General features: G+C 45.0%; 1 protein-coding gene across 11 annotated transcripts in view; it reads left to right on the forward strand.

Annotated features, from left to right (window-relative positions):
- Nucleotides 1-6,227, forward strand: part of WIZ (WIZ zinc finger) — a 61,057-nt gene extending 54,830 nt beyond the window's left edge. For all 11 annotated transcript variants that reach the window (XM_066614605.1, XM_066614604.1, XM_066614610.1 and 8 more), the window contains 5 exons: nucleotides 1,088-1,618; nucleotides 2,218-2,727; nucleotides 3,433-3,864; nucleotides 4,341-4,533; nucleotides 4,800-6,227. In XM_066614605.1, the coding sequence (XP_066470702.1) occupies nucleotides 1,088-1,618; nucleotides 2,218-2,727; nucleotides 3,433-3,864; nucleotides 4,341-4,533; nucleotides 4,800-4,956 (1,823 nt within the window). In that variant the 3' untranslated portion in view covers nucleotides 4,957-6,227. The remainder of the gene's footprint in view (nucleotides 1-1,087; nucleotides 1,619-2,217; nucleotides 2,728-3,432; nucleotides 3,865-4,340; nucleotides 4,534-4,799) is intronic.
- The last annotated feature ends 9,659 nt before the right edge of the window (nucleotides 6,228-15,886 follow it).

Genomic DNA, 15,886 nt, shown 5'->3' on the forward strand with positions numbered 1-15,886 from the left:
CTGTACTATTTAAAGGGGAAATATGGAATCTTATGCAGCCTGAATCCTTTTGGGGGCATTGGTTGGACTCTGGCTACTGCACTTTCTAGAGCACTCTTTGGCTTTACTCCATGTCAGCAGAGTGGCTAATACTAATGAGTTGCTAAGCTTGGAATATTTCTTGTCTTCTTGCCATTCACAAGTTCATCAGGGATTTAATCTGAAAATATATCCCATTCAAAGGATGGAGGAGCCAGTTGCCTCAAGGTGGCAACTGCCTTCAGTGCAGGGAAACCGCAGGAGAACGGTCAAGGGGTTATCTGCATACACATGGTTTAAAGTTCTTTGATAGCCACAAGCATCCTGTATCAAATGATATATTTAATCCCTTATACATTGGTTCTTCCGCATTATCTAAAATTGACTGTGTTGCTCAGGCTTATTGTGGCAAATACAGAGTATTTGCTTTTTCCTTGAGCACACACTGGGAGCTGTGACTCCTCAATGTCTTGATAGGGAGAATTAAGCAGGCATTGAATTCTGGGACAGGAGTTGCATTCAGCAGTTTTCATTATGGGTTTATCTGTTAATGTGCTGCAAGTTAGTGGACTTTATCCAGATAGGTGGTTCTGTGTTCTAAAAGAGACTGTGGAATTGCTGTAATGGAGGAAATTAGCATTCATGCGAAATTCCTTTGCAGATATTTGGACTTTTTGTTCAGGAACTGGGTGGTGGATAGGTGGGGAGCATACAAATTCTTCTTTATCACTAAAAAGGTAGTCTCATGATTTAGGATCAGTCATGTTCAGCATTTTCACTTAGTAATGTCTGCTCTTCACTGTCTCTTGTGTGTTCTCCCTGCTTTGCCCACATCTCACCCTGGCTTTCATGCTTCACAGGAATTGGTGATGGTTTTCATTTGCTTCTTTTGGCCAAGATTTTTGAGAAATCAGCTTTGTCTTGTGTAAAACCCTTGTGCTACATGCCTGCATCATGCTGCCTTATAGAGGAATAATCTAGCTGGTGCCCAGGTCACATCCTACTCTTTCTCTCCCTGAGTCTTCTCTTAGAAGCTATAACTCCATGCCTCTTCCTTCTTTCTCCTCAGCTTCTGGAGCAGAACCTGTGCGGGACATCAGGTGTGAGTTCTGCGGTGAATATTTTGAGAATCGAAAAGGGCTTTCAAGCCATGCCAGGTCACATCTGCGTCAGATGGGGGTGACTGAGTGGTATGTGAATGGATCTCCCATTGACACGCTCCGAGAAATCTTGAAACGGCGAGCTCAGCCTCGGACCAGTACCTCCAGCTCTCCAGCACAGGGTCAGAAATCTGTTGGCCCAGCCCTTCTTGGAGGCTCTCTAGAACCACGCAGTCCAGGAGAGGGCCACGTATCTGCCATTTCTAAGAAGGCACAACAGCCAGAGAGCCCTCTAGGGCACTCTCCTACCTCTTCCCCTCCCCCAGCCACGAGAAAAATATTTTCTGGGCTTCCTTCTCCCTCCTTGCACAAAAAACTGAAGCAAGACCAGTTGCGAATGGAAATAAAGAGGGAAATGATGTCTGGAGGACTACATAATGAGGCGCATCTATCCGACAGAGCTTGGTCACCGCGAGAAGAGATGTCCCCACTCAATCTCTGTAAGTGTTGGTAGCAGAGATTGTATCCATAAAGCTTTGGTGACAAGCAAGAATGCATTTCTGTCAAAGTGAGAAATTAGTAGCCAGGACCACAGGATATTTTTCCAAGTTAAAAGGAGGGATGGGACCTGGGACAATTCCAGTTGTTTGCTGTACACGTGCCCTTTCTGTGTTCAGTTTTGGGGGATTTTGTAGCCTTGCTGAATGGGCTGCTTGTGAAATGGTTGCAGGCCAAAATCTTAAGTATTTGGCACCTTCCTAATACAATGAGAAGCCCTCAAGGTTTCCTAGTTGGCAAAATAAAGCAGATGCTTAAATGCTCTTGTTTCCAGATACCTCATTCTAAAGCTAGTGGAGTGTTTAGTAGTATGCAGGTTTCCGGCATAGAAGAGACAGGCTCAAAACCTACCCAGCTGAAAGTGAATGCGTGGCTTTAGCCAAGTCACTGTGTGAGATCTGAACAAGTATTTCGTAATGGTTTTGATGTTGAAAAGTACTGTTGAAATAAATAAGGGAATGTGGGGGGTGCTTAGCTTGCTTCTTATTTTTACCCTTTGGGTGTTAAACATTTTCTGTGCCCTTTTATATGTTCCTTGCAGCTTCACGTGCTGACCCTGTGCGGGATATTCGTTGTGAGTTTTGTGGTGAATTTTTTGAGAACCGGAAGGGGCTCTCCAGCCATGCCAGATCCCATTTGCGTCAGATGGGAGTGACAGAATGGTCAGTCAATGGCTCTCCCATTGACACACTCCGAGAAATTATAAAGAAAAAAAACAAGCCATGCTTGATAAAGAAGGAGCCAAATACGATGAGCATCGAGCTTCCAAAGTCCATGGGGGAGGAAGGAGCTGCTCCCAAATCCCCTGGGAAAATGCTGCATTCAATGACCTTGTCCCCGCTGGGCGGGAGGACAGGAAAACCGAACCTTGGTCGGGAGGTCTCCTTATCCCCACTCAAGTCACAGGAAAGCTTCTTGGCACCACTTTCTGCTAAGCGCCCACTGTCAGATGAGCGACTGAGTGGCCACAGTGAAGTGAAACAGAAAACTTACATTCAGACTGAACTGCCATTCAAAGCCAAGCCAATGCACGAAAAACCCACTCATACATGTAAGTGCTAACCCAGATTGGGGATGGGATTGGCTGGGATCCAGAGAAACCTGAAATTCAATTTCAGGTTCTTGCTTTGTGGATTTTGAGTCACTTTCTAGTTTGTCAGAGATGGGAGGAGAGTTGGAGCAGTGTGCACAAGGACATCAAATATCTATGTTCTGTGGTCTTTTAGAGAAGTCTTTTGATGCAAGTCAGCATTCGGATGGGTGGGTATTTTCACAGCCTGCATCTGTGGGGGTATACCAATAAACTTGTGTATTCATTGCCTTGCCTCTTCTCCTGGCATAAATTTAACTAGCCTTTACATGTTCTCTGGCTGACAAGGAGTTACTTCATGATGTTTAGTGAACTAGGCAGTAGAAAAATTTAAATACATGAATTCTTGTGTCTTCTGCTGTAAACCCAAACCCCCAAAGTGGCCAAAGGAATGCAACCTGCCTGTTTATGTGCAAAGGATGGTGGAGTTTGGTTTCCTTGGCTTGTGGGCTGTAGGTATAAGGGGTTTTGGAAAGCAGTACCTTAAGGAGGTTCACAGTGAATCTTAAAGCCTGCTAGCCTCAATTCCATAAGTTATTTTATAGGGAAATAGAAGTGATAACATGAAGCAAATAAGAGCTAGTGTTCCACTCTTGAACTGTTGCTGCTTACATCCTTTCCTTGAGGATTTTGCTCAGTCTAGCTCCCTACCGTTTCTGCTCCCAGCCAGTGAAGCCTGCTGTGAACTCTGTGGCCTCTACTTTGAGAATCGCAAGGCACTGGCCAGCCATGCTCGTGCGCACCTCAGACAGTTTGGAGTGACTGAATGGTGTGTGAACGGCTCCCCAATCGAGACACTGAGTGAGTGGATCAAGCATCGCCCCCAGAAAGCTGGAGCTTATCGCAGTTACATCCAAGGTGGGAGGCCCTTCACCAAGAAGTTTCGTAATTCCTCTCATGCGCGTGATGACACCTCTGGGAAGAGAGCTCCACTGAACCTGCAGGCAGGCAGCCCTCCACTGGTGAGCAGAAGCCTAGGAGGGGAGATGGTGCCCAGTGAACCCAGCAAAGCTGTGGATGGTGGCAGTGAACAACCTGTAGTCACTTCACCTCTATCGTTGGTAAAGATGGAGGAGCATCAACAACATAACATCAACAGTGAGTTATTGCTTTCAAAGTTCCAGCACTGACCTGTGTAGAGCACAGGCTGTATTTGGTCATAAAACTAGTTGGGCAGCCAGGAGGCACTAGTTCCCTTGGGGTGCACATGCACAGATTTGATTTTCCACAGTTTGCTAATTCTTCATTGGCTCTGCCTCTTACTGCAAATGATTTGACTAGTTCAAGGTAGGCTCTTCTGGGAAGCTACTAAGATCTTAGTCCGAGGGCTGACCACTCCAGTCAGGGTGACGGTGTATCTGTAGTTTTCCAACACTGGGCTAGGCAAAATGATAGAGAAAATGCTGCATCATTTTGTTTCTGTGTGTGCCACATGTACACTTGGTATTTATTGTTAAAGATCTAAATAATTTTCCAGAAGTTTCATTTCATCCTAAACCTGCCACAGCTATTTACTGTATCTCACAATCCTTTTTTGAAAAAATGGGTCTTGAAATTGATCTTTTTTCTATTAGAGTTTGAACGAAGGCAGGCCAAGCCCATCGAGGTTCCTCCACCTCGAGAAGAAGAGAGCCATGACTTGCAACAGAAGACTGAAGAGGTCCGCCAGCCACCCCCCCGAGTAAGACCAGTGCCCTCCTTGGTTCCTAGGCCGCCACAGACTTCCTTGGTGAAGTTTGTGGGTAACATCTACACACTGAAGTGCAGGTAAGTACCATTTCTGCATTTCGCTGATTTTCCATGTGTGCAGTGATATGAACAGAAATTAGTATTGCTATACAACATATGGTGCAATTTCATGCCCTTTGCAGAGGATAGTCCTCCTCCTGGGCCTTTAAGAGGCAGGACAAGAGATGAGTAAGCAATTTTGTTTTCTCTTTTTCATGTACTTTGGGTGATTGGTTTTATTGTGAACTTTGAGATGGGCTATTATTCAAATAGACTCCAATAGGCATTATGTTCTTTTTGTGCAGGTTTTGCGAAGTGGAGTTCCAGGGGCCCCTCTCCATTCAAGAGGAGTGGGTGCGGCATCTCCAGCGTCACATCTTGGAGACAAACTTCTCCAAGGCAGATGCCTTGCGAAGTGGGACCGATGTGCCTTTGGCACCACCTGTAGCTGAGGCCCAGTAGCAGAGCTCTTAAGAAGCACCAGCATTCCAGGGTTTTCCTCCCTTACCTTTCCAAGTCAACAAGATTAATGGTTAACAGATGGAAAGAAGGCAGTATTTGACCAGTGTTTGATCTGGGCTCCCCAACTTTCCCAGAGGCCAGGTTTCTGTATACCTACTTGGACTTTGGGGGATGGGTTTCAGAGTTTGAGCACTAAATAAACCATACCACCCTTGGTTGATGGCAGTGGTACTCCAGACTGAAGTTTGCTTGTGTGCACTCTATCTGCACAGAGGGGAAGGTACAGAAGAAGGCAAAATGAAAATTTCCTCATCCTTCCAATGAATGCAAGTTTCTCCACAGGCTGTCTCTTGTTACAGGGAGGAAGCATGCACTTGCTCTGCTGCAGTTCTGGCTGTAGGAGATGTGATAGTGAGAGTCGTGAATATGAGGTTCTAGTGAAAATTGTGAACATGAGGATCTATTTGAGGCCAAGCATATGCAGGTTGGGAGGGTGGAGACAGAGTCACTTTGCTCTGTGGGGGAAGCTGTTGATTCTATATGTGACCATAGAGTTAATGTATGTTTGACTCCTTAGGAGATCAGTCTTTAGTTTCCGTAGATGTTGGATCCTGTTGTGCATGTTCATGTCCCCTAATTTGTAATGGGGGCCTCAGTCCCACCTGCATCACAGGGGAGATCATGAATTGCTTGACTGTATACATCTTCCCTGTCCCTGACTTCTTGATGTGACTTGGTCATTCCTGTTAATTTCATGTGGGAACCCAGCTCTGCTAGGTCATGGCAATTAGATACTGGCAGAGGGGTATGGTTCTTTCCTATTATTAGCCTTGGGCTGCAGAATGCCTAATGATATCCCATAGATGACCTCTGCCTGAAAGCAGGGATGGCGTGTCCTTCTGGCCAACTCTAGATAAGAAAGTCCTATCCAAGTGTACACAAAGGGCTTGAGGCGGTATGGTCTTGTGGACTTCTTCATGGAGAGGCTCTGTGCTTCTCTTATTTCTCGCAGGCACTTGGTGCGATTCCCAAACCAGCAACAGTAGGTCCTGCCGGAATTTCTGCTTTCCTGTTCTTGGTCACTGTTGCTATCCTCTTCATAGAACCTCAACTTTTTAAACTCTAGTTTTGTGTAGAAATAACAAGCATTCATTTTTATTTGGAACCCAGGCTGAGCAGAGTCTGGAGGGAAATTACCTTTTAACTTTTTCAATGGGCATATTATGGTTATTACTGTACCTAGAAATATGTATATTAGATTAAACTTCTGTTCTGGAAACAAAATTGAAAATCTGGAATGTGTGCATTTTGATTCTCTATATCAATGTGAGGAGTGTGTCTTACTGTGTATGAAAACTGCACTTACAAATTTTGTTTTCATTTTCCCAGTGTTGAGGGCTTCTCTCCCATTTTACTGTTATTTGATGACAAATCCATACAGATGTTACGTGCAGTAGATACTGAAAGGCCTAGCATGAGAATGTGATGACATCATTGAAGCTCCCTGTTGTTGGAGATGAACCTGTATGTCACCATGTGCTATTTCATCTTCTGTTTCTAATTTTTAAAGTATGCTGACTCTCCAAGTTATGGACGTCTGAGCTATGAACAGCTACATTGGCACTTTTGTACAGGTATGACCCTTGTGGTGCTTGCACTCACGTGATAGCGCTAGGCCAGCAGAGCTGGCTGTTTCAAACTGCACTTCTGTACAGACCTCCAGAATGGAACTAGTATGTATGCTGGGGAGTTAGTATTTATTTTATTTAAAACAATTATACCCCACCTTTCCCAAAGCTCAAGGTGGCTTACAAAACTTAATATATTACAATGAAAGTTATTAAAATGAAGTTAAAATCAAGAACATCATTTTAAAGCCAGCACAGCAAGTAGTATCGTATAGTAATTTTAAAAATCTGTAAGTGGTGACAAGTAAAAAAAAAACAATACACAACCAGCTTAAAACAAACATGTGACTCTCAATAAAAACAGGTCAAATAAAAGACAGAGGTATTCCACCCTTACCCACTCCCAAAAGCTAATGTGAATAAAAATGTTTTTAGGCCTTGCTGGAAACTCTATTGAAGGGGCAGGTTTCGATTTCTTGTAGTGAGTTCCATAAAAGTGGTGCCACACATGAGAAGGCCCTTTTTCTTGCCGTTGCACTCGTCACTTTTCCCAGCAACCGCACTCTCAACAGGGCCCTCTCCAATGACCTAAGAGAGCGAGCAGGATTATATGGGAGTAGGTGGTCCCTCAGATAGTGTGATCCCAGGCCATATAGGGCTTTAAATCCAGCACCTTGAATTGGGCCTGGAAATGAATGGGCAGCCAGTGTAGCCGCCAGAGCACGGTTCAACTGAGTCAAGCCATTGAGCCCCTATGACCTCACAGACTGCCACATTCTGTACTAGCTACAATTTCTGGACCATCTTCAGGAGCAGACCCACGTAGAGTGTGTTACAGTAGTCTAAACAGGATGTTACCCAGGCATAGACCTCTGTAGCCAGATTCAGAAGGCACAGTTCTCCTTTTGTGATGCTGCAGCCTCCCAGAGAAGGCTGAGCAGCACAGTCGCATTATGAAAGCAAACCCACTGTATGAAGGCTTTTTTCCCCTGATAAGCATGTTAATATAAGAGGAAGCCTCAGCACACATGCACCAGCCTAAGTTGTACAGGGTGCAGACTGCAGCAAGGTCTGACTTCAAACTAGGCCAGAGGTTCTCGAACTGTGAGCTGTGGCTCCCCAGGGAGCAGCAGAATCCTAACAAAAACAAGCTGCTTTGTATAATGTATAGGATTGTACTCCTAATGGGGAGCCACAGCCAATGGCCCAGTAGGTCAAGGGAGCCGTCAGTCAAAAAAGTTTGGGAACTACTGGACTAGGCATTCGAGTAGTGATTTGTGGAAATCTCCCCATACAAAACAAAGGAAGCCCTGACACATTGTCTCACAGGTCAGTCTAATTCCAAACACTCCATTGATAAGCCACCCCTACATCACCTGTTATGCTTATTGTTCTATGAACTAGTGGAGGGCAGTAGGAGGAATTGCTACTTGTGCCACCACTTTTCAGTGTTAGCAGCAGCATCATAACTTTTCAGCCAACTGAACTGAGGAAGAATTAACTGTTGATGGGAGGGGATGGTATTCAGAAGCAATAAAGACGTTTGTATGATTAATTCAGTCTTTTTTCCCTTCCCCTCCCTCCCAGATTAATTTATACTTAATCCTGACAGTATGAAGCCTGCCAGAAAAGTATTTCACCATTTGAAGTGGCAGCAGTGGCAGAAACATTGCTTGGGACAGATTCTGCCCTTGGCAACTGCCTGTCATGGTTGGCTTACAGACTTGTTGAGTGGTTTCCAATTTATTTCTAGGTGCAATTAAAAGCCACTAATATTCAATAGTCAAATTTATTTAAACAGGCAATGTGAAAGCCATTTCTACCCCTTTTTTGCTAGGATTGCTAGGACATAATAGTTGCAGAGGCAGTAGAAGCCACTGTTCTCTTCCCATGGTCTCAACTTCAACCCTAACAAGTTTTAGTAAACTACAGAGATGCTCTTGTCCAGCATCTCTAATACACACAATTCCTTCACTTTCCTTAGCACACAATATTAAAAGCTGGGAGGAGCTGTGATATTTTGTCTGAGAAACCTTGTCAGTTTCTTCTTAGGCCCTTCTTGTCTTGGTTCCACTTCTTCCCTGCCACTTTCTCAAGCTTTTTACCCTTCCTTCAGATTTTTCTTTTTTAGTCCATCCCCTACTCTGAATTTTTCCTTCAGTTTCCATGTCCCTAGTTTCCATACAGCCCTATTTCTCCCCCATCCCTGCGTGAGGTTTTAATCCCATCCAAGTGAGACAGCTCAGCTTTTCTCTTATCACACAGAAGTAGGACTGCAAACCGTTCACTGCTCTGAACTACTGAACATTCTGTATTGCCACTCCGATTCAGCCCATTTCTGGCAGAAGGCTTCACTTCTGTAACCACAATACAATTATTATTATTATTATTATTATTATTATTATTATTATTATTATTATTATTAACAGTATTTATATACTGCTTTTCAACTAAAAGTTCACAAAGCGGTTTACAGAGAAAAATCAAATAACTAAATGGCTCCCTGTCCCAAAAGGGCTCACAATCTAAAAAGATGCAAATGAATACCAGCAGACAGCCACTAGAACAGACAGTGCTGGGGTGAGGTGGGCTAGTTACTCTCCCCCTGCTAAAAAAAGGAGCACCCACTTGAAAAAGTGCCTCTTACCCAATTAGCAGGGGATCTAACAATCTAGATTTAGTTTCATCCCTTAAAGTCTTGAATACTTTTGCAGTTTTATTATCTTGGGATTGAATCCACTTCTGGCACTTCATAAGCATTAAGATCCAGAGTTTTCTTGCCAGTGCTCCTGAGATTCCAGCTTTGCAAACTAACTGTATATGAGGTTAAGGCCAAAGAGTGTTGTGATCCTTCCTTCCCTGCAATGAGATATGACTGAATATTGACAGTTTCCCAGGACCTTCAAGTAACCTGTCTGCTCTGGCTAAACTGCAAGGTATGGGGTTAGTTTTTTCTCCAAACGCTGTGACAACAGCTTTGTGTTTTCTCTAATCTTGTGAAACGAAGTGAACGAGGCTAATAACACAGGCCTGCAAAATTTTTTCCCCTTCAAAATTTATGGTGGTTTTATATGGATTTGAATCATTGATTCCAAATATGGCATCGTTTTTTTCCTATCACATCTAGTTTTAGAGCTACAGCATAGCCTCATTGGTAAATGGGGAAGCCATGAGGAAGCCAAATTCAATTTGTGATGATTAGGTTGTGTGTGTGTATATGTACATGTGCATGCCAAGGCTTGGACCTTCCCAGAAATCAGAAAACATTTTTTTCCCAATCCCTCACAAGTGCTCTGACAGAAGGTAGATATTCACTGAAAACGCAAACTTGTTGTGACACCAGAAACCCATACAGATAAGACCTTAATTGTCAATATCACAATATACCATGATTAAAAAAAGCTCATGCAACAGTAGAGCACATCACATGGAAAAGAATCTATCTTGCTGTGCTGCTTGTGGGCTGCAGCCCAGAGGCACATACTACTCCATGTGTTTTTGTGGTATTTTGCCAATACAGACTAATGGTACAGAAATTATGCATAACCATGAGACAAGAAGTCCTCCCACCTCATGGGCTAGGCCATAAAAGCACTTGACAGCACTTGGTGACTTGTGGGGAAAAAGATGAGACAAATAGATATTTGTCACATTAATAGAAACACAAGAGAAAATATTTACAGATGCAGAGACACAGTGTGTGTTAAAACTTTTGTCCAGTGAATGAAAGAATAATGTAGTGGCTGATTAAGTGGTAAACTGATAGTTTCAAACAATTAAGGTGGATTTGTCATATTTTCTTTGCTACTTAGCTGTTAAAAAGTGGGTGTGGCTAGTCTTTGCAGAATAAGGGCCCCAAAATATCCAACTTTCTAGCACTGGTGCAATGGCAGTGCAGCCCGGAGATAAAGGAACAAATCTTCTCATACCTTGAGGAGCCCTCTGTGACTGCCTCGCCACCACAGGATGCAATGCACGTCCCATTGGCATGGCTGTACTGGCACTGGAAAATTGGATACGATTGGGCCCTAAGGAGTTCCACTGCCACAAAAGTGGTCACCAAGACTAGAGGTGCTAGCACATGCAAGTAGGCTCATGTTTAGGGCATAGTTAACTATGAGCAAAGTGAGAAGTCTAAAACCATGGTAAGCATACAGGGTGGAGGGTTAAAATCAGAAAATGAGGCACTGGAAGAAGCCAGTAAAATTGGAGCAGGATTCTCTAAATCCTGCGGGCCAAATCTGGTATATCAGCAAAGCTGTCCGGGCACATGCTGAAGCCTCTTTTGAGCCAGTCTTCACAGAAACTTGTGCCGGGCAGCTGCTCCCGCCCAGAAATTCGGGTGCAGAGCCTGCTGCAGCAATGGGCAGTGAAAGCGCTGCCCCAGTGCGAGTTTTTGTGAAGATTGGCTCAAAAGATAGGAGGCTGTGCCATGCCTGGACAATGTTTTTTGGTACACAGAGGGCTGCAGTTTGGAGGCTGTTAAATTAGAGCATTGGGAAAGAGGCAACATAGAACATAAAAAATGAAAGTATGTAAGAAAGTGTGATGATTAATTTCTTGTATAGGTAGTTGAACACCCTGCTTGTTTTCAGTAGCTCAAGTCACACAAGTTCTTGGAAGAGAAGCATAGTCAATGGCTGTTTTGACAGTTTTCTATGGAATGTGATTGCTCTCAGTATGAGCTTAGTGTGGTATATGTTTGATTCTTGCTCGATTGTTATTGACAAAGTTTGTCAAAGTTATTATTGTTATTGACAAAGTGTGAACAGTATGCTTAATAAGCATCTTTAATCTGTTGTTGCCTTTCATGTTGACCACAAGGTATCTTTGCTTAACAAGTCTAAGGAAATTGAATCTAAGGTAGAGGTGTCACACTTGGATGTGACAGCATTAAATAATAAGAGTACTGTGGGACAATTATCCACTACTTAGTTTAACAGTTGTCAGTTCTCCTATAAGGTTTCTTTCTAATGCCCTTCTGCTGTAAAAACCTTGATTATCTTTTGAATGCAAAATTCAAAAATACTGTATTCAATACCAGGTACATTTGCAGACCCACTACAGTACTTTCAAATGTGGCAGCAGAAAGCACACTTATATAGCTTGATCCTATGCATATTTATTGAGAAGTACTACTGGATTCCACAGAATATGCTCCAAAGAATGCACCAAACTTCGTTTCTCAAACTGTGGATTGTGAGCCAGTTTCAGGTGGGTTCCTATTCATTTCAATATTTTAATTTTAATATATTACACTTGTAGTAACATACTTGTAGCATACTTGGAGTATGTTACCGCATTTGGGAAATGTTACAGACCCGTACTTTTAACAAGTTACCATGTATATTCTTTTAACAATGATAGTCAATGGGACTTAATCCTGGGTAAGTGTGGGTAGGATTGCAGCCTAGGATTGTTAAAAATGTTTCTGTTTGATTATGTCACTTCTGGTCATGACATCACTTCCTGTGGGTCCTGACAGATTCTCATTCTAAAAAGTGGGTCCTGGTGCTAAATGTGAGAGAACCGCTGCACCAAAGTATTTCATCTTTCAGATGAATTGCTGGTTGGAGGCCAAGGTGTTATTATCCCATTTAACAGATAAATTGTTGGGTGTTAGAAATAAGTGTGTTGGACGAATTCTCAGTTTGCTTTTACAGGATCTCTAAAAGTTAGACTTTTAACTTAAGGTCAATAGGTCACTTTCAACCTAGGTCAATAACCTAGGATTATTGAATTCAACATGATAAATAATAGATGGGGGTGCTTTTCATAGGACAGATGGCCTACAAACTTCTACAGAGGATATTCAGGCAGTTCTCTCGATGTGTGTGTGAGAGTGCAGTATGTATAAATATTGTAAGTGTGCAGTGATTATGGGTGTTTAAAACAGTTAATACATGTCAGGCTTGCTAAAATAACGTAGGTGAGTACTGAACTGTATTATTTTTCCCTTTTTGAAAATGTAGGGCTGAGGCAAGAAGCTTCCTTAGAATCATCAGTGAGGTGCTGAGTGGAGTGAGTTTTGAACCAGCCAGGGCTTGAACATTGTCCCTATTTTGCACCCACAAGCTCTGTTTAAACCAGCCTCACTGGCCCTTACACCTACCTTCTCCTTTTGGATGGTTTTGTTGGTAGTAACCAATACTGCACTGCAGTCAGGGCCCCCACACCTCCATGCATTGCTCTAGAGCAGGGCTGTCCAAACTTTTTGGCAGGAGGGCCACATCATCTCTGCGACACTGTGTTGGGGGCCAGGAAAAAAAGAATTAATTTACATTTCAAATTTGAAAAATTTACCTAAGTGAATATATTAGAGATGGAACTCGTATGAATGAATGTATATTGGCAACCTTCAGTCTCGAAAGACTATGGTATCGCGCTCTGAAAGGGGGTTCTGGAACAGCGTCTAGTATGGCTGAAAAGGCCAATCCGGGAGTGACAGTCCCTTCCACACCAGGAGCAAGTGCAGTCTGTCCCTGGTCTGTCTCCCTGGCTATGGGCCTTCCTTCTTTGCCTCAGACTGTTGGCCAAGTGTCTCTTCAAACTGGGAAAGGCCATGCTGCACAGCCTGCCTCCAAGCAGGCCGCTCAGAGGCCAGGGTTTCCCACTTGTTGAGGTCCACTCCTAAGGCCTTCAGATCCCTCTTGCAGATGTCCTTGTATCGCAGCTGTGGTCTACCTGTAGGGCGCTTTCCTTGCATGAGTTCTCCATAGAGGAGATCCTTTGGGATCCGGCCATCATCCATTCTCACGACATGACCAAGCCAACGCAGGCGTCTCTGTTTCAGCAGTGCATACATGCTAGGGATTCCAGCACGTTCCAGGACTGTGTTGTTAGGAACTTTGTCCTGCCAGGTGATGCCGAGAATGCATCAGAGGCAGCGCATGTGGAAAGCGTTCAGTTTCCTCTCCTGTTGTGAGCGAAGAGTCCATGACTCGCTGCAGTACAGAAGTGTACTCAGGACGCAAGCTCTGTAGACCTGGATCTTGGTATGTTCCGTCAGCTTCTTGTTGGACCAGACTCTCTTTGTGAGTCTGGAAAACATGGTAGCTACTTTACCGACACGTTTGTTTAGCTCAGTATCGAGAGAAAGAGTGTCGGAGATCGTTGAGCCAAGGTACACAAAGTCATGGACAACCTCCAGTTCATGCACAGAGATTGTAATGCTGGGAGGTGAGTCCACATCCTGAACCATGACCTGTGTTTTCTTTAAGCTGATCGTCAGTCCAAAATCTTGGCAGGCCTTGCTAAAACTATCCATGAGCTGCTGGAGATCTTTGGCAGAGTGGGCAGTGACAGCTGCATCGTCGGCAAAGAGGAAGTCATGCAGACATTTCAGCTGGGCTTTGGACTTTGCTCTCAGTCTGGAGAGGTTGAAGAGCTTTCCGTCTGATCTGGTCTGGAGATAGATGCCTTCTGTTGCAGTTCCAAAGGCCTGCTTCAGCATGTCAGCGAAGAAAATCCCAAACAAGGTTGGTGCAAGAACACAGCCCTGCTTCACGCCACTTCGGATGTCAAAGGGGTCTGATGTGGAGCCATCGAAGACAACAGTGCCCTTCGAAGACTATGAATGAAGGTCTTGCAATATCTCAAGGCCTATAAAAGGCCTTGCACAAAGCAAGGCCAGCCTTTCCTTTGCTGCTGCTGCTGCAGCATCATGGATGTGAAACAGCAAGCAGCGGAGGAAGCCCTCATTCTGCAGCTCATGCGAGAGGTCAAATAGTTGGCCGTCACGCTGACAGCAGTTGCATCAGGCCAGCGCGGGCTCTAGCAAGTCTCCGGAGGGCCAGAATCTCAGTGGAGACTGGGAGCTCCCTGAGAGCTGGATTGGGAGTCCTCGAGGGCCACAAGTGGCCCCAGGGCCAGGGTTTGGGCACCCCTGCTCTAGAGAGCTGCTTCAGCCTGTTTTCCATGTCAAAATCCGCTGCATTTTTTGCTTTGTATAGTAGTTAGCAATGTGTGTGTACAGAACTCAGGTGCATGCTAAAGGCTAAACTGCCTTGGATTAAAAGTCTGAGGAGAAATCTGAGGACCAAAGAAAGGTGGCATATAAATACCTATATAAATAAATAAATCTGACAGATGTTCCTAAATGAACTAGGAGGAGTTTGTAGAGTGGAAGGCTTTGTAGGGCCCACCAGGCATCCAAGGTGCCGCCTGCTGCAGCTGCATTAAAACGCATTCCTGCCTAGCTCACAGCCAGGTGTACACATTTGATCCCAGTTGCATATATGCACTGTTGAGCAGTAATGGCTTAAATGGGCTGAACTTGAAGTGGTGTCAAGAAGTCTCAGACTGCAATCCTATACACACTTTCCTGTTAATTGAACACCATAGGAGTTACTTCTGAGTAGATGTGCACAGGATTGTGCCCTCCCTCTGGTCTGGTTTGCACCACTATCCACTATAGATGACCCAAGAGAAATCTTGAGCGCTGCTGCACCTGTTCAAGCTGTCAGGCGATTCTGGGTAAGTGCCCAGTTCCTCTGCTGAGGTGCTCCTTCGCTGCCTGAAGTGAGGGGAAGAGCAGGTTCCAGTCCTCTTACCACTCCTGCGTGGCTTTGCTCTGCTCTGCTCCCCGTGAGGCTGCACCCCTAGCCACACTTAGCTGGGAGTAAGCCCCATGGACTAGAAGGGGACTTACTTCTGAGTAGACAGGCATAGGCTTGAAGGCAGAGGGCGGGCCTGTCAGCCCAATCCTGTGCTGTCTACTCAGAAGTAAGTCCCATTAGAGTCCATGGGGCTTACTCCCAGGTAAGTGGGGCTAGGTCCGGGCTCTGCAACTCCCTCCAGTTCTACAGACACCACCACAGCGTTCGTACTGTATGTGGCGCCCTTTCAGAACTGTCCCCTCTGAGCCTCCGTAGCCGCTCAGATTCGGAACCACTTGAATTTCTTCCCGTTATCTATTCCGGCTGTGGAGGTGAAGCCTAGCCGGGGGGCGGGCTCACTGTGGCCCTTCCGACCAATAGAAACAGCCGGAGATTGTTCCTCCCCTCCCAAGGGCCAGCAAAGCAGGCCCGCGGCTGCCGCGCGCGTCGTCAGTACCTGCACTCGCTGGGGGTCTCAGATTTTGCCTCACAACGAGTCTCTACCTAGTTTTATTGGTGGCAACGGCGTGACTGACAGCCACTGCTCCCTTAAAGGTTGGCTGCTGTGGCTCCGATCGACGCTTCTCGCGCCTAATCACAGGCGAGGGCTCAAGCCCCCTGTACCAATAGCGCCCGAGGGGGCGGGACAAGTGGCTGCGACGGCCAATGGTGGGCGGCCTGGGTGAGGAACGCGGCCAACGGAGT

The sequence above is a fragment of the Tiliqua scincoides genome, chromosome 2 (genome assembly GCF_035046505.1).
Source record: "Tiliqua scincoides isolate rTilSci1 chromosome 2, rTilSci1.hap2, whole genome shotgun sequence".
NCBI classification, from domain to species: Eukaryota; Metazoa; Chordata; class Lepidosauria; order Squamata; family Scincidae; genus Tiliqua; species Tiliqua scincoides.